Here is a 22,553-nt window from a genome sequence, read left to right as displayed (position 1 = left end):
TAGTATACAAAATAGTTGCAGCGCTTCTAAAACTGTAGCTTACATTACACAGTTAAGAGATTGAGTCTGATTTAAATATAGTTGAATATGTAAATGAGCTTTTATTAGCGAAGCAAACTTATTTATTTTCTTTTATGTCAGCTAAGTTCAGTTGACCTAGAGTAAATTAAATATTTAGCTAAAATTACTAAAAATTAATATAAAATTCTAAACATTAAATCTGTAAAGATAAATAAAAATATTAAATATGGAAACTTAAAGTCTGAGAAGATTAAAATGAAACTCATACTGTAGCTTTAAGTAATCACAATCTCAAACTGCAAATCTGGAGCAATTTTATTATTCTTTATCAAGTAAACATAAATTAAAACATGCTTTTAAACAAGTATGCACTTTTTATTTATATTGAGTGCATTTTGAATTTTTTAAGGTGTATGTAGAAATGTAAACAAATCATATAAAATATCAACAATGATAAGAAATTGACAGCGCCTATCAATGCGGCTAATCGAAGTGATTAGCACTAAGTGAACAAGCACATATTTCAACCTACATAGTCTCGATTGTATTCTATGTACAGTTTGAATGTAAGTAGTTCACGATTATTGAGCAAATTTTGCATATCGCCAGTCAATTGAGAATTCTCACACACACACACACATGTACATCATGTACAACATGTACAAATTATCACCACCCGCGATGCTAAAAATGAAAATGTCACTAGCTGAGGCAATAAAGCAATCAAATGTCGTTGCATTAGACGACAAATGCCTCACTGAGTATTTGGGCTCCTTATTGGATTATGTGAGAGTGGCGTGTCTATATGGATTAGCAATAGTACTTATTAGTGGTGGATGTCATCAGAGCCGAACGTTCTATTGTGGTTGGCTTATGTTGCAATTTGGCCATAAGCTTGCGTACACGTATAAAGCAAACGTCTAAAACTGGGGCAACGCAACTTATCTTTTACACGTTTAACGGCTCGATTTTGAAATACTGCAGCGTTGCCAGCTGGTGTTACGTTTGCGCCTAACAGTCGTGAAGCATTAATTTAACAGGAATGTTAACATCGAATAGTAAGTTTTGCCGAAAGTTGGCAGCGCTTAAATTGCTTAATGCAATTATTACTTTACAATACTTGAATAATTTCAAATTTAATTCAAAAAAAATATCCAAAAATCAAAAAAGTTGTGCAAAAATTAAAAAAAAAAATAGCTTCAATATTAAGATAAATTAAAAAAAAGTTATTTTCTTTCTAGATCGAAATTGCCGGTTGGAGTTTTGCTCATTAGAGTAATGACCGGCTCACAAGTAAGAAGTTTGAATTTCGTCAATAATGACGACAATATTAGTAGAATAAAAGCAACAATGTAAATGAATACCATATCTTATTGCTTTAATATTAACGCTCGTTTGAAATTGGACTCAAGAATCTGCAAAGTATTATAACAATTTTTCTTCTTCTTATATTTAAATTTTACTTACGCCGTTAATCATCCTGAATCGACTCCGAGGCAATTCTAAGATGTATTCACCAAGAAACCATTGTTCTAAAATTAATTCCTAGTTCCCGCTTTTGAAGTTGAAAAGTTTTGTTCTTTTAGTCCTTTCATGGACAATAATATTTAATATTTTTGGAACAATTGGACCTTTGATTCTATGCAATTTTGTAAATTATAGTTCCAACAAGAGTGTTGATACCAATCTTGTCTATATCGGACTAAAATCACTCAATTTATGCTAATAATATTATGCTAAAAAACAATACCTTTTAAACTTCAAAGCTCTGTTGGCAATGTCAGAAGCTGTTAAGAATTCGCAAATATGTAGTCGTAGAAAAATTTTGTTAGTAATTGGGATACTTTTTGGAATTGTTCAAATAACATGTTGCTTTATAAATTGCATTCAGTTGGTCAAATTAAATATTTATATCAAGATTTTTATATGTTATATCGTCATAAGTTAAACACACTGCAAAATCATTTTGTCAACAGAATCTTTAATGTTATTGAGTATACATAAGCTGCATTCAAATCACTCTCGTAGTCAAGTTACACATAGTTCGTATTATTGGCAGCTTCGGTTTCGTCGACATGATGCGTAGATCGAAACTGTATAAGAATGATGAGGTAGCAAGTGGCAGCGCCAGTTATCTGAGATTATTAAATAAATATCTGTTTAATGTCAATCCATAAAATATAATATTGTCATACAAACCGTAAATATTAGCGTACGATCCAATCGAAACAATCCAGCTGCAGTAAAGCTGACTTTTCGATGGGTCAACTGTAATGATAAGCGAAACAGACGATCCCTCAGTTCCAGATCGTCGGTTATATTGAGAATCTTGTGGACAATCGCTGCGCTGAAGCTGCTATGTCTGATGGTACTGCTGCTGGCTTCCACAATTAGAAATATGATCACAATATACCATATCATTTGAGTCAGAAAGAAAGCAAAGAATTCATCTGCTTCAAAGTAATCCAAGCGTTTAGGATTTAACAGGGCCTCCAGTATATAAAAATCATCAAAGAGTATGAACAAAAAAGATATGGCAATGATACCCAACAAGGGATAGGTGAAATACTCCTCGATAGTTTGACAAATATCACAGAGCAGATTATGAATGTTTGACACTTGTCTAATGGCGTACTCTGGATTTTGTCGTATGATGGAGGTAACACTGTAGCGCTGCATTGGAGTGCTAATCAGATTACGTAGACGATGCTCGTAACGCTGATGATTAACCGCCGAATGCATGGGTGATAATTCCAAGGCTGTATTCTGTTCTATATGGGCATCTAAAATATCCTGTAGTATCTGTGAATGACACAAATGAATTTCTAATCTAGTATTTAAAATATAAATATTTAAAGAGTTATACCCTAAAATAAAGATTTAATATAAATAGATTCTTATATGTATAAAGCATTTTCTTTAAAAAATGCTTTTCGAGGGGCAAAATAGGTAGATAAATATTTCTCAAGGCCTTTGATAAAATCAAGTTAGTTTTTAATTTAACGTCTAACAACAGTTCAGTACTTTTGTTTCAGTTTCGAGTTGATAAATCAAACATTTGCAATTTGTTGCTTGTGCGTATATATCTTAAAAATATATTTTTTTTTCTAAAAAAAAATTATTTTTTTTAAATTATACGTTCTTTATTTTATAATGGATGTCTCATATAAGAAAGTTAAGAACGTAGCTGTTTTGAAATCTGATGTGACCTCTGTACGGTTTTTAACTGCATGGATTAAAAAGATTACACAACTGGAAATCCGTTCGTTGTTCGAACTTCGATCTGGCGAAGTTTACTGTCGAATAATGCATAAGCTATTTCCGAGTTCAATAGAATTATCAAAAATTTACTTTGAGTCCGAAAGTGAGGACGATTTCAAGTCGAATTTTATACTCCTAAAAAACAGCTTCGACAAGCTTGGGGTAAACAAGATAATTCCTTTACAAGAATTGTGTCAGGGTTACGGACATCTTGAATTTGTCAAGTGGATTTATAAATTTTACCAGGTAAACAAAGTCAATATGCCAGCATATGAAACTAAGGGGGAAAGTTTCCAATCTATTAAAAAATCTGTACCGATTTTAAGCGTCGTTCCCTGCATATTGGATAGTGTAAGCTCAAGATTAGAAAAATCAGCTTTGTCTTATTTAAAATCAGGCGCGAAATTGTCCAAAATGAATCAAAAAGGTTCAATGAAAGAAAAAGTTGCATTACGAGAAATTAAATATCGTCAGGTTGAGAGATTTATACTCAATCATAAGGTACTTGCCAAGCATCTTCTACAACAAATCAGTTCACTGGATTCAATGTCGATTGATGAGCTCGAAAAGAAATGGGAAATCATACAAAATATATCACTTCAAAACTTTGAAAATTTTTTACTCACGATGTATATGATTAATAAAATCACAACTGAGAACGAATAGAGCCAAAATTTTAATTCAAATCTCAATTAAATTTAATTTAATTTATTCTTGTTTTTTAATTATACTAACCTCGTTTACCATGCTGAATCGACTCTGGGCCAAGTGTGTGGTGCAGAGAAATTTAAAAACCATTAGGCTAATGTTAATGTGGGGCAGTGCAAAGGCCGTAAAAGTAACGAATGAAGGCGAAATTGTGGCACTGATAAGTAATCCAAAGCTGACACATAAGTAGATCACGTTGAAGATCACCATGCCAAAGGAGATGAGAAAGCTGAACAGTAAAATGCGTTGATAATCCAACTTTATGCCAAGACGCACAAAAATCTCATCCACAACGATATTATTCTGTATGATGCTGACGAGTTTCTGACGCTTAAACATGGCAAATCCAAAAATTGTGGACATGGCAATGATTCCCGTCAATCTCAATGTGCTGTCTCCCAATTTGGTGATATTTGTTTGAAAGAAGTAGCCGATGATGGAGTCGCCTTCTCTGATGGACGTCGCGAAACAAAATACAAAGAAGAAATAATGCACAATGCCGGCCACAAAGGAGTATGTGGATGTATGAACCTCCTTATCCGCCTTCAGGTTAAGTCGAAACGGTGCTAAGCCCACCAACGAAATGTAAGTCAACGGACGCAGCGATTGGAACACATTATCCGCCTGTGAAATGCCCACCCAGAGCCTTAAAGCCATTTCCAACTCTGGTTACCACAAATTCACGTTTACTCGTCTCGCCGTTTCACAATCAACTGACACAGGGAAATATTGCTGCAATGCCATCATCGCAGCTCATTCACGTATGTATATCTAAATCGTTAATACACCTGAGTAGCACAAGTCGTTTGGACAAGTGGACGGCATTAAAAGCTAATATCAACAGTCGCAAATATTTAATTAAGCTTAAATGTGTAACATAACGTTATATAAGCAGCCTTCCATGGAAAGGGGTCCACTTTGCTGTTAGGCATTTCGCAATAGGTGAATTGCGAGCTGAATACTCTTTGCCATGTGCATTTTCATATTTCACATGACGATGTGACTTCATATACCAAAATTTAATGACGAGTCCTTAGTAATAAAAGTGGGAGTAAACAGAATTGACAGCAATTCATTAAAATAATATAAAAATAATAGAACAAAAATAAGCATTATTTTCATCAAAAAATGTTCGTTTTATTACAGCTATAATTGATGTTAATACTACCAAAACAAGTTAAAAATTGAAAGTCGACTTTAAGTTGCACTTTTTTTTTCTGTAATCTAAATTTACTATTTTTTTTGCATGAATAAATATCAGTAAATAAAAAATAAATTATAATAAATATGCATAAGCTTAAAGATTGATTTATGAAGAAAAGAACACTAGAAAAATAAATATGTCAGGTTACTACTTTTATTTGACAGGTTATCACAATTATTTTCCATTTTGGAACAGTTTATTGTTTTCTACAGAGCTTTCAAATAAGTGTCGACTCAAATTAATCCCCTCAGAGTTCAAGGTGGCTACCAATCTCCTACGTAAAGCGCTTTTGGCTATACCAAATCGGATTTTTTTGTCGATAAGCTGCGAGCTTTTGACCCAAATAAGTACAGTGGTTTCGCCCTTTGGAAGTGCACTCGATGACTCCAGAGACACAACACAGGTTTTCCCTCCTCCGCAGGGATGGGAGCTGGTCCCGATCTGATTCAGAAATTGCTGAGGAATTTTTCAACGACCTTTGCGAGAGGTTTACTCCATTTGACCTGGCTACTGATGGGGAAGTGCTCGCCACTACCACTTTTTCCGGAGTTATCCCTGGCCCTATTGCTGCCATTTCCCCAATCTGTGAGCCTGAAGTTGTTGAGCAAATAAAACGCCTTCAGCCAAACTAAACTCCTGGGCATGATGGCCTGGATGGTAAAACTATTATAGCCTTACCCGACAAAGCCACTGCTGCCCTTACTAACATCTTTATTGCCATGCTCCAATTCTCGCATTTCCCTCCACAATGGAAAAGGGCGCTTATCGTGATGATTCCAAGAAGAGCTTGAGCCATAACACTCCTGCCGCTTTCCGTCATATAAGCTTGCTCCCAACTTTTTCCATGACAAAGCTAAAGGAGAATAACGCATACTCATACAATAACACTACAAATATGTGTCCAAAACTATTTACAAGTTTTATGTTAAGTTTAACTGTATAAAAAAACAACAATAATAAATTAATGTTCGTATATTTGTGTTTAAAAAAAAACAACAACTACCATTTTGATATTTACCATTACCAATTTTCCAGTTTGCAAGACACAATTGTAATTTAATTATCATTCTCGCAATTAACTAATTAAATTTTGCGATGATAATCAGTTTATTACTAATAATTGATATATAAACATACAAGAATAATGAATACAAAAGCAACAGCTATAGAAACCACTTAATATTATTTGCTGCACACCATAGAACGTGTTCATTTAAATGTCACCATAACCCAGACTCTGGCCGGGAAATTGTCCGACAATTGGCTAACCGGTGCGGTTCGTCATATTTTGTAATGTTTCACAACATTCGAAACCATTGCTATTCTCATTGCTGGGCGAATTCGATGTAAACTGCAGCAGAATAATAAGATAGGTAGTCAGAGCTCCGCTGATCTAAAGAAAATAAAGGAAATGAGGTGAAACTGACATGTAGTTAAAGAAAGAGAATATGTCCTCACTGTAAAGTAGAGTGTGCGATCAATGTTGAATAGACCTGCAGCTGTAAAGTTGATCTTAAGGTGCATCAGTTGCATGGAGAATTGTTGCAACTTCTCCCTCACTTCGGCACTCTTTGTCCTGTTGAGTAGCGAGTGCACAATGCCGCCAGTTTTCTCACTCTTCTTGATAGCCCGATTACTGCCCTCAACAATCGAAATGATTGCAATCAAATACAAGATCATTTGGCATGAGAAAAAGGTAACAAATTCAACAGTTTTGAATTTGCTCTCTCGCCTCGATTTTCCAAGCAAAGTCTCGAGCACATAATAAGCATCAAAGACAATGATCAGGAAGGCAATTGAAATGATCGTGAGAAGTTGATAGGTAAAATATTTGTTCGCTGTTGCAGCTGCCTCGCAAATCAGATGATGTATCTCCATGGACTCTTGAATGATTTCAACTGGATCCTTGGTCACAATGGTATACATTGAAAAGGAGTCCAGGCATTGTAGAGATCGTTGCTTTTGGACGCCCTTAATGCTACAAGTGTCCCACTGGTGAGCGAGGTTCTTCAGCACCTGAAGGAATAAAAAAAAAACTATTATTTAATATAACAATATGAGAATAAAAAGTTCTCAGCAGACCTCATTTAAAGCGCTGAAGTAAATACGTAGTTTAATTAACAATCCACATACGAGTATGCAAACACTACAAATTACAAAGTTGGGCGAGAAATAACTAAGGATCGCCAAGTATGACATAAAAGTCATGGCGGTTGTAAAGACCTTCAAGTAACTGTATCCCACAAAGATTAAGAGTGTACTTAGAAGAAATGCAGCCAAACCATTGATTTGATAAGCAGCTTGAATCTGTCTGAAGTTAATGCCCACACGTGGAAATAATTCACTTTCCAGACTGTTAAATAGCTTCATCAGGTAAATCAACTCCTCGCGATTTATTAATGAGACAACTAACACTGCTATTATGCCAAACATGCTATTAAACATTTCCAAATCGGCAGTTAATCTCGATAGATTTGTTAATGACAAATCGCTCATCATTGTGCGACGTTCAAAGATACTACAGCAAAAATTGAGCATATAAAAACAAATCCGAGCAATAATGTTGATTAAACCGATCCACGAAATGCGAAGTCTCCCCGCTGCTGAGCTGTCCACACAATATGGCACAAGGCCAAAAAACAGAGCCAGACCAAAGGTCACACGGTAACAGCCGTAGACGTTTTCAGGTCGCGCCAGTCTATCCAAATACCCCGAAAGCCACATGGCGTATGGGCAATGTCCTCAATTGAATTCACTTGTAGAGTGATAGATATACCATCTTCGAGATGATAATGATTACGCTTTATTAATTCATTAGAATGCCGGACGGTTAATATGTTAACTGAATTTAACAGGTAGCATTTCAACTTACACTGAGCGAAAAGAAAATATGTGAGTGACCATATTATCATCAAAGGGAGAAAATAAGAATAACTATTATTATTTTGTGTTAATTATTAATGTGCATTAACACCAATATTATTGAACTTGCCAAAATATTTAAATATTTCTATGGTAATCACGTTTAACTGCTAATCTGTTCTTGACCCAAATCTTTAATTTAGTAAGATCTAGAAGAATGTCTTATAAAGTTTAAATATTAATTTGCGCAGAAAAGTATGCTAATTAAATAACATAAGTTATATTTCTTAGATTTCCTATTTCTAAAGTTATTATTTTCTACTAATATAATTGCTAGTCGTTGCTTAGATCCCCGTCCTTTGGCTTACCTTATTTAAAGCTGCGCAGAAAAGTATGCTAATTAAATAACATAAGTTATATTTCTTAGATTTCCTATTTCTAAAGTTATTATTTTCTACTAATATAATTGCTAGTCGTTGCTTAGATCCCCGTCCTTTGGCTTACCTTATTTAAAGCTGCAAAGTGCTGCCAACAACGATGAAGTATTGCTCCAAAAAGCAGAATGATACTGAGCAAAAATACCTGCGGCACATAGAAGGCAACAGTGGCTGTATAAATGGGTTGAACATCATTCCAAAGCAGCATACAAATGGAACTAATTAAATAGCCCAACTGTACGCCGGAGATGAGAAAAAGTTGTGTGTGCCTTAGTCTCATTATTCGAGGATAATTGAAGCAAACGCCCAAATTGAGCATCCGATCATCAATGTGAGCAATCAGATCAAAGTGGTCAATCAATAAACGCACTCGAAGTCCACTGCAGAGGAAAAGGGTGAACATTCCCATCAATCCAATGAATTTCTGCAAAGAGTCTCCGACTTGAGAGATTGCGGAGTGGAAAAAATATCCCACAATGCTCTCCTGCTGAATGAGGGCAGTGAGAAAGCAGTAGCCAAAGAAACTAAGCTGAAGTAGGGCATTTAAATATCCGAGGCGACTCAATTGGAAATGCCGGGTTCCCGTCTCGCCCCTCAGCACAAAGGGAGTCAACCCTAGGAGATAAGTAAATAAAAGTAATGTCTGCTCTGCGCCGTAAGCATCGCGTGGTCTAAACAATTGCCTCCAAAATGACCACATGACAAATTAAATGAAAACTGATTTTCCAAGCGACTGTTGAGCGGCTTTTATAAACACCTCAACAATTGTTTCACCTGATTTATTGATAGAGTTTAAAACCTTGAACTATTCAGAGCTTTGAGTTGCTGTCTGGATACACGTAATGGAAAACCTGTCACAGCAGACAGTTTCCATTTATTTGATGGCAGTTTAAGTTTCGTTATTTGTTTGTTTTTGTTATGAAATAATAAAGTGTGGTCACAGAAGGGTTAAGGGAACGTTTGGGGAGCCAAAGCTGGCGGGTTGAGGTCATTAATTTAATTGAATTTGGTCATGCGCTAATTATTGAGTCTGACTAACAAGCTTATAGCTTTTAAGACGCCACGAACAGCGGAATGAGGAAAAATAAGATGTTCTTTTTATGTGAGGTATCCTGTACTGGGAAATATTTTTATTTCCAGTAAAAAACATGAAATCATAAGTTTTATTACTCGATCTAAAATAAAAATTATAAAATCATAATTCAATTTAAATTTTTTACAACTCTAATTCTACATTTTTTTTTAAAACTATTTAACGAAAGAAAGAACTAAAATTGATATACTATATATACATTTTTTTTTAATTTCGACCGGAAAATGTATTTTAACAAAAATAAAAAGTTCATCTTTTTGAATCTTAATCGTTACGATTGCTGGTTTACTTATTATTTATTGCTGTTGTTTCCACATAATGTACTTTCTTGATGAGTCCGTTAATTGAAAGTATCGGAAAATAATATATGCTAGCAATTTCTTACCTTGTTGACCATCACAAGTCGCATTTCGACGAGATATGTGAAGCAGGAGAACATGGTTACAGCAATTGCAATCACTGTATGCTGGATCATGAATGTGAAATGCAATGCCAGACTTGGAGATACTTTCGAGGAGTATAAAAGACCAAAAGTGCCCCAGGAGAAGGAAAAGTTCACAATCAACATGGAGATCATGATGGCATAACTGAATCGTAGCACTTTACTGTACATGATCTTGATGCCAACACTGTGCAGTTGGAGGTCCATGGAATAAAATTTTTGAAGGCACTGTTCTAGTCGATGCTTTGGTACGATGGCCGTCAGATAGATGACAGTGACGCCAATCAGCCCACTAGCAATCTGCATCATGTCGCCAAAGTAGGTTATCCTCGAGCGAAAGAAATAGCTGGCAACAGATTCGCAACTGTTCCAAATGGTAATGATATAGCTCACACTATAAAGTACAATATGAAGAATGCCATTGACATAACCGAACCAGGTTTTCTTAATCTCCCTCTGGCCAGTTTCATTATTATAACTGATGTAGAACGATGTCAATCCATACAAATGGGTCACATGGAACAGAGGACGAAGAGCCTCGTAGAGTTGCTTAGCGGACAGCAAACGACGCAATCGACGCCTTAATGGATGTTGAAGCTCAATTTCTACATCAGTATCCTTCTCCACATCCATCCTTTTAGTCTCGTTTGTCGATGTCGTCGTCGTGTGGTCGGTTGAAGGTTTACGCGTCAACTGAACTCGAGAAGCGACAACAATTTGCATGTTGTCAACGTTGAAGTCAACGTCGACGTCGACGCCTACCTAATGAGGTGGGTCACACATTTCACTCATATTCATTTCCATTTTCATTTTCATTTCCATATCCATTGTCCATTGTCCGTTGCCATTGCCCATTGGCTTTAAGCAAATAATTCCAGCATTTTTATGTCGCTTGACAACGGAATGCGGGATAATGAAACATATGTCAAGAATTTTTTCCTATTGGATTAAACTGTTGCACTTTAATTAATGCCCATTTAGAGGCGAATGCTAACTCTCCCTCCTTGGGGACCCACTTAACACAGGAGTATAATTTGACTTGCGATTTTACCTAACGCGTTTCCTACTGTCTCAATAAACGACCGTTCAACGACAAAATACGAATATTGTTATACCCCCTAACCGTTGATAAATACACATATAACCTACATATAGTAGAGTTCTTTTGAAAGTGAAAGCTAGGTGTATATTAACTAATTGTAGGAGCTATACATTTCTACTGAGTGGTAATATTTTGTATTTAAATATGTTAACAGCAATCTAGTTAACATTCAACCAAAGTATCATAACTTTGTTAAAACTGGACCGATCTTCAAGTGGAATGTCATTTTGCATATGTTTTGGTTTTTGTTCTATATTCAAATTCAATTAATTTTGTTAAAAAATTTTTTTTTTTTAATCTTCGTCTTGATTTTAACGAAAATATTGAATGATTACCGAAAGCAAACTGCTTGTGGAAGCTCGATATTGTTTTAGACATATGGTTTCTTGGGCAATTATTTTTAGAATTCATCGTATATTACGAATTTCATAACCGCTTTGTCGCGAAGAAAATTTACCAGTCTAATGTTCATCTCTGAGTTATTTGTTTTCATAATCGTAAACATCATTTACTATAATAAATTTTATGGTTTCCATGATTGAACTTGAATATGTTTTGTTCAATTTATGTTTGACAAACGAGCTGAAAGTGGACATCTAGACATATAAAAGCTCATAAAAAAACAAATAAGTTTTGCTCATTTGCCTTTGAGAGTTAAGTAAGTGTGGCAGCTAACGTGGCTAACAGGGTAAAATGCAAAAAATAATTAAAAAGGCAATAAGAATAAAGACAAAGTATGCAAATGTGTTGTCTTTTGTGTGAATATTATATATGAATAGCATTTGTCGGTGAAAATGCTTGAAAAATAGTTTACTTTGGTCTCGGTAATACGTAGTTAAAATTTGAAGGTATACAGCATTTTTATGGCAATATTCAAAGGGGGCTTTTCAGTTAATCCAGTTAGTGGCTGGCAATTAATTTGTTAAACTCTTTTGTAACGAATAATTTGAGCCTCTAGCAATTTCCCATATTTGCACATTGCTTTCTGTTTGGTAAATATCCAGTTAGTGGCTGACAATTAATTTGTTAAAATTTTATTGTAACGAATTATTTGAGCCTCTAGCAATTTCCCATATTTGCACATTGCTTTCTGTTTGGTAAATATCCAGTTAGTGGCTGACAATTAATTTGTTAAAATTTTATTGCAACGAATTATTTGAGCCTCTAGCAATTTCCCATATTTGCACATTGCTTTCTGTTTGGTAAATATGTTTGGAAATTAATTGAAATTAATTTGTTGTACTCCGGTGGGTTTTATTATTAATATTCATATTTATTCAAGATATCTTTAGTGTCTTTATACATTATGGCCAATGTTTCTCAGTAATTATTAATATTGGGGGAGTTAAGCAAATACATCAAATATAATTATTGAATTTCTACATATTACTCCGAATGCTTATCATATATTTTACGCCTTTCTAAGTAATTAATTGGTGTCTAGTCAAATCGCAGAAAGTGAGCCAAGAAACATTTATAACAATATTAACTTAAATTAAGTGTACATTTGTTTGAGGTTAGACTGTAAAATAACTTCCTGCAAGCCTCAGAGAGTAATAATTTGTAAATTACAGGGCGATAACCTAAGAGAGGAATTGACTTACCTGATTGACGATACTCAAACGTCGCTCGAAGCTGAAGGCAATCACACAGAACAAACAAATCGCAATGGATACCACTGAATGTTGCAGGAAGAAGGTCATACAGACACAGATGGAGGGCGTGACGCCCAGTGAGACGAGTAGCCGGAACACGCCTACAAAATACACGCCTAATATGAGCAGCTTGAAGACGAGCAAAAGTATAGAGTATCTGAAGATTCTTGAGTATTTTACACGTATTCCAATATTGGAGAAGTTCGTGTCGAGACTGTGTAGAATTGTAAGAGTGCCGAGGAGCTTGCAACGCTTCAATATGGCCGAGGTATAAATTACAGCACCCGCGATAAGTCCATTAAAGATCTGCAGACGATCACCAATTGTGGAAATCTCAGTGCGAAAAAAATAACCCACAATGGACTCGCCCTGACGGAGCGAGGAGATGTAGCAGAAACCGCACAAAATGATGTAAACAAATATGTTAAAGATGCCAAAGCACGACATCTTCAGATAGGATTCGCCCATCTTCCGACGGACCACATGGAACGGCGTCAAACCGTAGAGAAATGTGAGAAAAAATAATGGACGCAGTGCCTCATAGACCTGCGAAGATATGAAATATTTGCGCACACGACGCAGCGCTGTGGACATTTTAACGAGAACGCACAACCGACGGCCTCAAAGTGACAACTCGAACTGCAGGCAGGATACGAGAACGAATCGCGTAAGCAAAACATGGAACAACAAATACGTGTATATATAAATAGTTCGCCTTCTTTAACCGGAAATGTAACCGAAGCAACAGCGTGTGCGATATGTTCATTATGAAGTTCATTATCGAGAGCAAATTCATTACGATGTTCATTATGGAGATGTGAATGCAGCAACAACAAGTGCTGGGTGCTCAACAAGTGTGCGAATGTCCTTCGGCAGAGGCATCTCCTCTTACTCTGAGTACACACATTGTCAAGCAGCCTTCGTTGTCTGTGTTCAATTTAATATTTAGCATAACTGTCAAGTGATAATGATGATAATAATGATGATGTTGAGGATAACCGGCTGGGAAGTATAACATTGACAAATCCAGCACAAGAAGCAAATAATTAGTTATATAGTCAATATATATTTATATTTTTAAAACCGACAAAACTAAAGATAGATAAAAGTTTAAACTGATTTTGAAATATTCTTGTTGTTATTTATAATAACAAACTGTTTGACAAAGTCTAAGATACTTCGTGATTCAAAATATATTTTGGGTAAAATTTATATTTCAACTTCTTGATATGCATAAATCATTAAGATTAGAATATTATGCTTTTACCCAATTTTACTTAAAAATATCAAATCTTTTTTATTGCATCATTAATTTGTCATATACCCTAAAGACATTCCACATCTTTAGCTTAGCCTTAGTCGGACTTTCGGTGTACAGAATTTGAATTTAACAAGCTTTCCTAATAGCACAAATTTTGTTTTTATAATATACTCTTTAACACGAGTACTATGTAACTTAAATATCCTGTCATGTGCTCATCCCTAACGTGAGTCAACTGGCTGACTGGTAATTCATTATCAGCATATATTGCTTACAGTCTTGACTAGACACTCAAGTCACAATCTCATTCCCAGTCGCACTCAGCTGCACCGCAATACGATGCGTATGCGCAATGTGGAACATATTATGAGATAGAGAGAAGAAAAGAAAGGGCATCATCCTCTGACCTATATGCTGATCAGTTTGTTCTTATTTCCATCAGCCGCCTTGTGCGCATGCATAATAAATCGCATTTATGGAGCATGCCATTGAAAACAAGTAGATAGTTAATATGCGACAACAATTTGAATGACGTGAAGTGAGTTGGGCGTAAACAGCGAGTCCAGGCAGTATTTGGATACTGACAATTGCTAAAGGACATACAATGAGTCAATTACGGTTATTACGGATATGTTACGAGAATTTAAATACGAATACGCGCACTCACTATTGAACAAGTCCATTAAAGTTTCATGTTGCATACTTTTAGGAGGCAGTTGAATATTAAATATTGCAGCCTAAAGCATAACTTCAAAATAGATTTGTGTCAAAGACTTTTTGTACAAATTTAAGAAGATATAATATGTCTGATGGCTCTAGACTCTAATTGTCATAAAGGAATGGTAGAAAATAAGCTCACAGATAAACATCACGTTATTGAAAATGTAATAATTTTGAATATATTCAACTCACCTTATGTAATCGCGATATTCGACGTCGTATCGCCAGAGCCAACATACAGAACATGACAATGGACATGGATATGGTGACCAGTTCATAGATCATGATGAAGGTAAGCTGCCACGACACGCCCATGTGGGCAAAGCAGGCCAGGCAGACGATAACGATGGTGCCATCCAGAGTCAAGATTACTAAAAACATTTTCCACGACTCAAACTGTACACGAGGATAATCCACCGCACAATTCAAATGCAACAGATGTCGATCGATCCTCACCAGATTCTCAATGGTGCGACGCAGTTGATGACGCAAGAAGAGAGGCGCAATGAAGATTATAACGGCAGCTATAATGCCAGCGATATCGTGAATGCGGGCGCTCATCTGGGAGATGTGATTGCTCATAAAGTAGCCAATTAGGGATTCACTGTTGAGATTAGCGTGGGTGTAGCAATAGGCGAAGATTAGCCAACGACTGATGGCATTCGCGAATCCATACCACGATTCCCGCATCACACGCTCCCGGTGGTAACCGTCGCGGGTGACGTGATACGGGGTTATGCCCAGGACTAAGGCCATGCCAATGAGGACCCTTATGCTGCCATATAAATCCTTCGCCTGAAAGTTGCGATTCCAAATGCGTTGCCACAAACTCGGCGACCTCAAATCAATGTGGCCAGTCATGTTGACGTGATGGAGCACTAAATAAAATTGAATTGAATTCACAAATGTTGCATACCTTGCGGAGCACACGCTGCCTTCTGTTATCACAGAGCCAATATCGCGTACCGTAATCGCATTGATGTAATTAGGCCGATTCGCCTTATTCCCAACACCAATTAGAATTAGAAATGAAAATGTCAAAAGAATTAAACTTGATGATGCTCTTCTTATCATCTATACTTAGCTTTTGTAATAATGGCTAATGACAACTCACCACTCTATAAAGTCATTGGATTTCATTCCGCAATTGCTTCTGCGTGTCAAATTGAATCAAAATATTCCAAGCGGAAGTTTGTCTTTCTATCGAGTATTGAAATGAATTGCACACTATTTGGAGCGTATTTAAGTGCAAATAAAAATTAAAACTTAAATTTGGGTGAGTTCAGAAAAATATTTAATTGGATGATAAAATATTATACCAAGCAACAAAATGCAATATTTCTTAACAAACTCGTTTGAAATCCATCGGATAACATAGATTATAACTAGACGAAAAATTAAAAAATCCTCATTAAAAACTGCTTTCTTTTCGTTTTTTCTTTGAAAAATTGGATATCAAAAAAATTGACGTGTTAATTTGATTACCATTTATTTTTTAAAATTAATTTTATTTTTACTTTATAAATATTTTATTTTTTAATTTATTTTTTATTTAAGTCAATAAAATAAATAAGTTTTAAAGAAACATTAGTTAAAGTTAACAACTAAGTGTTTATATAGACCATTCAAATTTGAAACTGAAAAGATTAAAAGAAAAAAAAAACAAGTAGGCGGCTACAGTCGAGCATGCCCGACAGTAGGATACCCTGAGCCAGGTACTCTGTATAGCCAAATTCGGCCAGGATATCGAACACCAACTTAATTGCATATTCTATCAGTTTTGGTTAAGATGTCTCAAAAAACAAAATCCATTTTCATACTAAGACTCGATTTTCGACTGAGCTATATAATATTGTGAACCAATTTAAACCAAATTTGGTTAGGACGTAAAACACCAACAATAATGCATATCCCGTCAGTTTGATTGAGATATCTCAATTAACAATAAACTTTTTCACACTAAAACATGATTTTCGACTGAGCATCTCTATGGCAGCTATATGATATAGTGGTCCGATTTGAACCAAACTTGGTCAGGATGTAAAACACAAGCTTAGATGCATATTATGTCAGATTGGTTGAGATAAAACCAAAAACTTAATTTTCGACCTATCATTCATATGACAGCTATATGATGTAGAGGCCCGATCCTAAGCTAATAAAAAGCTTGATCTGCTTACCGTGTCCAGAAACCAACATACCAAGTTTGAAGTTTCAAGCTCTTAAAGTCTCTGAGATCAACGCGCTCAGACAGACGGACGGACAGAAATTCGGACAGCCTTCTTCTGCCTGTTACATACATTCTGCCAAGCACATAATACCCTTCTTTAATGGGCCCAGGGGCAAGTCAAGTCTGATTAACATTTGTGAAAAACTTAAAAAAACCTCATCAGATAAATTTATTTATTTGTATTATATTTACAGATACAGGGATATTTTTAATTATTTGAATTCCAAATTTATTTACATATATGTATATATTTCATTACTCAGACACGGACAAGGCCGGGTTACACCAGTTAGCATTTTGAGAAACACACACAATGCATATTTAACGAAGCTCATACGCCATGTGGATGCCACATCATCGGTAACTGTGCTGCATCTTCAACAATGGCAACTCGATTGCATAATGAGAGTAACTTAATGAGCTGACAGCGTCAACAGATTCAGCTTCAGCTTCAGCCCCAAAACATCGTGCAGTCGAGTATATGAAAAGTGCAACAAATCATGTGGCTCACTTAGAATTTTGTCGCACAATTTGCCAACACACACACTAACGACAACAAACACAATGCCACACAGCCATAACAATAACAAATAAAAATAACAATAAGAAAATAACAAATGCAACCGCATTGGAAGATCTGCAACTTGTCTGGGTCTGAGTTTGAGTCTGACTCTGGTTGGATTTGCTTTTCTTTTGCTGCTTTCTGCCTCTGCCAGCGCCGACGATGTCATGCCACCAAATCCCCGGGATGCTGCTGCATATGTTGCACAGACAATGAGGCATGTGGCAGACTCGAGTTGCATATCAATTTCACATAGTGCAATGCTCATTTCAGAATTGGTATTTGGCGCTAGATGACGTTAACTGATTAATGTTATCGCTGTGAACTTCCAGAAGTAAAGTAACATTTTTGCTATATCAAAAAAAAAAATTTAACTGTAAAATATATAGTAAAAGATTGTCTAAAAACACTATTTTGGTTTGTTATTTTTACTAGGTAACTTTTATAATTTCGCCATAGGAAAGACTTCAGTACGACAAACTTTCAACCAACTTCTAGTAAACAAGTGACATTAGGACTAATTTCAGTAATCAAAATAATAAAATACAAATATATAAAATAATAAAAAGTAGTTCTACTACTACAACTAATAGCAAAGCAAGAATATTATTAAACACAATAAAACTTAAATATTACATTACAAATATATACATAAAATAAAATAAAATTGCCTAAGAAATTTAATTTCTAGTTCATTAACTTGTGAAAGAATTCTTGTTAAAGGATAATTAATAAATACAACAATTCTTGCCGCTAGTGATGTTTATCAATAATACTTCCAAAAAAACTTTGCAAAACAAAGTCCAATAAAATGTTTCAGGTCTTAAAATCTATTTTAAACAAATATTCGTATTTGATAAAATTGAATTAAATGCAAAACATAAAATCTAATCGAATAATTAAAAAAATGTATTTAATTTGTTACAATGATTAGAAAGATGTTTTCCTAATAGAAGCGGGGTATTTTGAGCGTTGTCACATTGTTGTTATACTGTTGAACTGCAACATACATAAATAGAATACACTTGATTAGAAATTAAAAAGCGTCACCTGGCGGTTCAAATATGTATAAGTACTACACTAAAGTGATAAGAATAAACAATTCAAATGACTCGAATGAGTTCAATCTTAAGAGGAGGCACGTTATTTGACTGATAAGAGTTGAGCCCTAAGCGGCGTTATCAACCACAGTTGACCCACAAGTTCAGAGAAGACAAAAAACAATATGAGATTGGGAATCTTCATGGGCAGCTGCTGTGGTGCGATGTGGTTTAGTTTTCGAATTGATTTCAAATGTGGCGCACGGGGATTGTAAAGCACGCAGCTTGCCAGGATTTAAGGCGTCTTCTGGCCAGAAATGCCTCAGCAGCAGCCGCAACTGCAGCTCCAACTTTGCCACAATCGGCGGATGTGGTGGTGATTGGCGGTGGCTCCGCCGGTTGCCACACACTCTACCACCTGGCCAAGCGGGGGGTGAGGGCGGTGCTCTTGGAACGTGCTCAACTGACAGCTGGCACCACATGGCACACAGCGGGTTTGCTCTGGAGATTGCGTCCTAGTGATGTGGACATACAACTACTGGCCAATTCAAGGAACATGCTGCGTCAACTGGAGGCAGAGACGGGCCTGGATCCGGGCTGGATACAGAATGGAGGCATCTTTATAGCTCACAACGAGACGCGTCTCGATGAATATCGAAGATTGGCAACTGTCGGCAAGGCACTCGGCATTGAGAATGAAATACTCTCCCCGGAGGAGACGCAGAAACTGTTTCCGCTGCTCGATCCAAAGGCGTTCATTGGTGCCCTCTATTCTCCGGGAGATGGCGTCATGGATCCCGCCATGCTCTGCACAGCCTTGAGGCGAGCGGCGACTGCAAATGGCGCCCAGGTGATTGAGAACTGTGATGTGCAGGAGATTCTCGTGGAGGAGGGATCACGTGGCAAGAAGGTGGTGGGCGTGGCAACGCCGTTTGGCAACATACGCACCGAGACGGTGGTGAATGCCACAGGAGTTTGGGGACGAGATCTGGTAGCTCGTCATGGCTCCCATCTGCCATTGCTGCCCATGAAACATGCCTACATTGTCTCCGAATCGATTCCGGGTGTGCGAGGTCTGCCCAACATAAGAGATCACGACTATTCCACCTATTTCCGCATTCAGGGCGATGCCATCTGTATGGGAGGCTATGAACCAAATCCCATACTCCTCGATCCCGTGGCCAAGGACTTCCACTTTGGGCTCTACGAGTTGGATTGGTCCGTCTTTGAGACGCATGTGGAGGGAGCACATAAATTGTGCCCGGAATATGCCAAATACGGTGTGAAGAGTACAGTGTGCGGACCGGAATCCTTTACGCCGGATCACAAGCCTCTGATGGGTCCCGATCCCATTGTCTCGGGTCTCATGCACAATTGTGGCTTCAACTCCGCTGGCATGATGTTTGGCGGTGGCTGTGGCGAACAAATGGCCTTGTGGATCATCAATGGGCAACCGGATGTGCCCATGTTCAGCTTCGATCTGCGACGTTTCACTCAGGAGCAGGGTCAGGCCACCAAGTGGATAGCTGAGAAATCCCACGAGAGTTACGTGAAGAACTACAGCATGGTCTTCAAGTACGATCAACCGCTGGCAGGACGTGACTTCCAAAAGGATCCGCTGCACGAGCAGATGCTGCAGGCCAACGCCTTCATGGAAGAGAAACAGGGCTGGGAGCGACCTGGTTTCTTCCTAGGCAACAAAGTGGATTCGGCGCCGGTGCTACCCTATGATTGGTACGGCAGCTATGAGCATGCACGCCACAAGGAGAGCAACTACGAGCGTGTTCTTGATGGAGATCTCAAGTACAACAGCTTCTCGGAGCATCATGATTTGGTAAGATTCACATGAATAAAAATAGATTCCTTTAATTACGTAGCATGGGCAGAGAAGGGTATTATTACTTCGTGCAACTGCTTGTATTAGATTGACCCAATTAAGTAGATTATCTTAAGTCAAGTTATTATTTGCCTCGATTTAGAACTGTCTGACCGTTTTTATAATTACGTAGATCTCAGAGACTTTAATAGCTAGAGACTCGAAATTTAAAAACACATTTTTTGATAACCCTTTATACCTAAAAGTATTCTATTTACAATTATATATTATTTATTTTAATTCCCAAAGAACTGTTATGATTACCATTTTTTTTCGTGATCATACGCCAATCAAGAACAAATCTAATTTATTTTTTTAACTTTTGCGCTAAACCGAAATACACGAGAAGCTTTTAAGTTGTAGACTTGAATTTGAGAATTAATGCTGCTTAAGTATGTATTTATCAAGCCTTAAAATTTCATTATAGTTAAAAATTATTTAATAATCCTTTTTTACATTCAAATTTTACACAGTATTGGGGTAAAGGAATTAGAAATATATCATAACATTCTATTGGATTTGGGTTATCTTAGCGCTGGGTATCTCTAAGTCGATCCTACTCAACTAAAATGCTTACTCTCTATCCGATCTTAGATTGGAGCTGAGGCTCACGCCTGTCGCAATAATGCTGTGGTCTTCAACATGAGCTACTTTGCCAAGCTTCTACTTCAAGGACCTCAGGCTCAACAGGCCGCGGATTGGCTCTTCTCCGCCAACACCAATCGCGTTCCCAGCAAGTAAGTTAATTCTTCCTGAAGATAACTGATAGATTACTTAAGATTCTCGATTTCTAGAACTGTCTACACTTGTGCCCTCAACGATGCTGGAGGTGTGGAGGCGGATGTGACTATTAGTCGCCTGGTGTCTGGCTCTGGGCAGCTGCATGATCCCAAGTTCGAGGGTCAGGGCTACTACATTGTGGCGGGAGGTGCCTCCGCCTATTACACTTATAGCACTTTGCTTGGAGAGATGCGACGCAAGGGATTCAATGCCAAGTTGAGTGACATTACAGCGGACCTAGGCGTCATCTCTATACAGGGACCGAATTCGCGAAAGATTCTGCAGCCACTGCTCGACTGCGAGCTGTCGGATGAGCAGGTGCCTCCCAATAGCACCAAGTTGGCCAAGTGCAATGGCATTGGCCTCCGCCTGCTCCGCGTCAGTTTTGTGGGTGAACTCGGCTATGAACTCCATGTGCCCAAACAGGATTGTGTCGCCGTCTACAAATCTTTGATGGCCGCTGGAGCGGCACAGAATTTGCAAGATGCCGGCTACAGGGCACTGTATGCGCTCAGCAGCGAAAAGGGTTATCATCTGTGGAGCTATGATCTGAGATCGGATGACACTCCTCTGGAAGCAGGTCTTGGTTTCACCTGCCGCAAACAGGGCGACTATCGAGGACGTGCCGCTGTCGATCGTCAACGAGTCGAGGGCATCAAGAGGCGCATGGTTTATCTGACACTTCAGGAGCAGGTGCCCATTTGGGGCCTTGAGGGCGTCTATCGCAATGGAGAACCTGTGGGCGTTCTAAGACGAGCTGAATACGCTTACACGCTGGGCAAATCTCTTGGCCAGGCTTACATCACCCGCAGCGATGGTAAAAACGTTGATGTGGAGTATCTCAAGGTGGGAAACTACGAGGTGGATATTCTGGGCAAGCGTTATAAGGCTGATTGTCATCTGCGCAGTCCTTTCGATCGCAGCGGACAACGTGTTTTGGGCAATTATGAGCCGACTGGCAAATAAAAGATATAAATATATTTAAAAATAAAATTTTAATATTAATAAAAGAAATTAATAAATTTAAAAAATTTAAAATAAATAATCGAGTGCATTATTTGATTTCTAAGCAATCATAATTAAAGATATTCAGAATCTGAATATTAGATTAAAACTCACGTCTTTATGTATGCTTAGAGTAACTTAGTATACAAAGGAAGACATTATAAATAAAAGACATTGAGCTCACTTTCAAGATGCAAAACAACACAAATACTAAACGCAGTGGAGAAGTTAAAGTTCGATATGTCGAACTAAGTAATACTGTACTGTACTGTATTCTGCTTAAGGAATCCTAAT

General features: G+C 37.2%; 4 protein-coding genes across 4 annotated transcripts; 1 reads left to right on the top strand and 3 right to left on the bottom strand.

Moving 5' to 3' along the window:
• Positions 1–2,003: 2,003 nt before the first annotated feature.
• Positions 2,004–4,647, bottom strand: LOC117780954 (putative gustatory receptor 28a). Its single transcript, XM_034617654.1, has 3 exons — positions 4,018–4,647; positions 2,221–2,823; positions 2,004–2,156 (listed from the first exon to the last, which is right to left on the bottom strand). Exons 1-3 carry the CDS (start codon positions 4,645–4,647, stop codon positions 2,055–2,057), a joined length of 1,335 nt encoding a protein of 444 aa, XP_034473545.1. The 3' UTR covers positions 2,004–2,054.
• Positions 4,648–6,377: 1,730 nt separating this feature from the next.
• On the bottom strand, positions 6,378–9,193 carry LOC117781212 (putative gustatory receptor 28b). Its single transcript, XM_034617965.1, has 3 exons — positions 8,561–9,193; positions 6,653–7,210; positions 6,378–6,587 (listed from the first exon to the last, which is right to left on the bottom strand). Exons 1-3 carry the CDS (start codon positions 9,191–9,193, stop codon positions 6,459–6,461), a joined length of 1,320 nt encoding a protein of 439 aa, XP_034473856.1. The 3' UTR covers positions 6,378–6,458.
• A 5,359-nt stretch (positions 9,194–14,552) lies between these two features.
• Positions 14,553–15,627, bottom strand: LOC117779702. The gene is made up of 2 exons (XM_034615978.1): positions 14,959–15,627; positions 14,553–14,636 (listed from the first exon to the last, which is right to left on the bottom strand). Exons 1-2 carry the CDS (start codon positions 15,625–15,627, stop codon positions 14,553–14,555), a joined length of 753 nt encoding a protein of 250 aa, XP_034471869.1.
• Positions 15,628–18,851: 3,224 nt separating this feature from the next.
• LOC117779701 (sarcosine dehydrogenase, mitochondrial) lies at positions 18,852–22,249 on the top strand. Its single transcript, XM_034615977.1, has 3 exons — positions 18,852–20,432; positions 21,069–21,211; positions 21,269–22,249. Exons 1-3 carry the CDS (start codon positions 18,852–18,854, stop codon positions 22,218–22,220), a joined length of 2,676 nt encoding a protein of 891 aa, XP_034471868.1. The 3' UTR covers positions 22,221–22,249.
• Positions 22,250–22,553: the final 304 nt, after the last annotated feature.

Source organism: Drosophila innubila, assembly GCF_004354385.1.
Source record: "Drosophila innubila isolate TH190305 chromosome 2L unlocalized genomic scaffold, UK_Dinn_1.0 4_B_2L, whole genome shotgun sequence".
In the NCBI taxonomy this organism is placed as follows: Eukaryota; Metazoa; Arthropoda; class Insecta; order Diptera; family Drosophilidae; genus Drosophila; species Drosophila innubila.
Note: the sequence above shows the minus strand (reverse complement) of the source record. Positions and strands in the feature narration are given on the sequence as shown.

Coding starts and splice junctions, on each gene's coding strand:
- LOC117780954 (XM_034617654.1), bottom strand. CDS start 4,647: ATGGCTTTAAGGCTCTGGGTGGGCATTTCACAGGCGGATAATGTGTTC. Junction 2,824..4,017: donor GATTCAGCATGGTAAACGAG/GTTAGTATAATT, acceptor TGTCATTCACAG/ATACTACAGGATATTTTAGA. Junction 2,157..2,220: donor ATCGTACGCTAATATTTACG/GTTTGTATGACA, acceptor TAATAATCTCAG/ATAACTGGCGCTGCCACTTG.
- LOC117781212 (XM_034617965.1), bottom strand. CDS start 9,193: ATGTGGTCATTTTGGAGGCAATTGTTTAGACCACGCGATGCTTACGGC. Junction 7,211..8,560: donor ACTTTGCAGCTTTAAATAAG/GTAAGCCAAAGG, acceptor TTATTCCTTCAG/GTGCTGAAGAACCTCGCTCA. Junction 6,588..6,652: donor ATCGCACACTCTACTTTACA/GTGAGGACATAT, acceptor TATTTTCTTTAG/ATCAGCGGAGCTCTGACTAC.
- LOC117779702 (XM_034615978.1), bottom strand. CDS start 15,627: ATGACTGGCCACATTGATTTGAGGTCGCCGAGTTTGTGGCAACGCATT. Junction 14,637..14,958: donor GAATATCGCGATTACATAAG/GTGAGTTGAATA, acceptor TATGTCCTTTAG/CAATTGTCAGTATCCAAATA.
- LOC117779701 (XM_034615977.1), top strand. CDS start 18,852: ATGTGGCGCACGGGGATTGTAAAGCACGCAGCTTGCCAGGATTTAAGG. Junction 20,433..21,068: donor TCTCGGAGCATCATGATTTG/GTAAGATTCACA, acceptor ATCCGATCTTAG/ATTGGAGCTGAGGCTCACGC. Junction 21,212..21,268: donor ACCAATCGCGTTCCCAGCAA/GTAAGTTAATTC, acceptor CTCGATTTCTAG/AACTGTCTACACTTGTGCCC.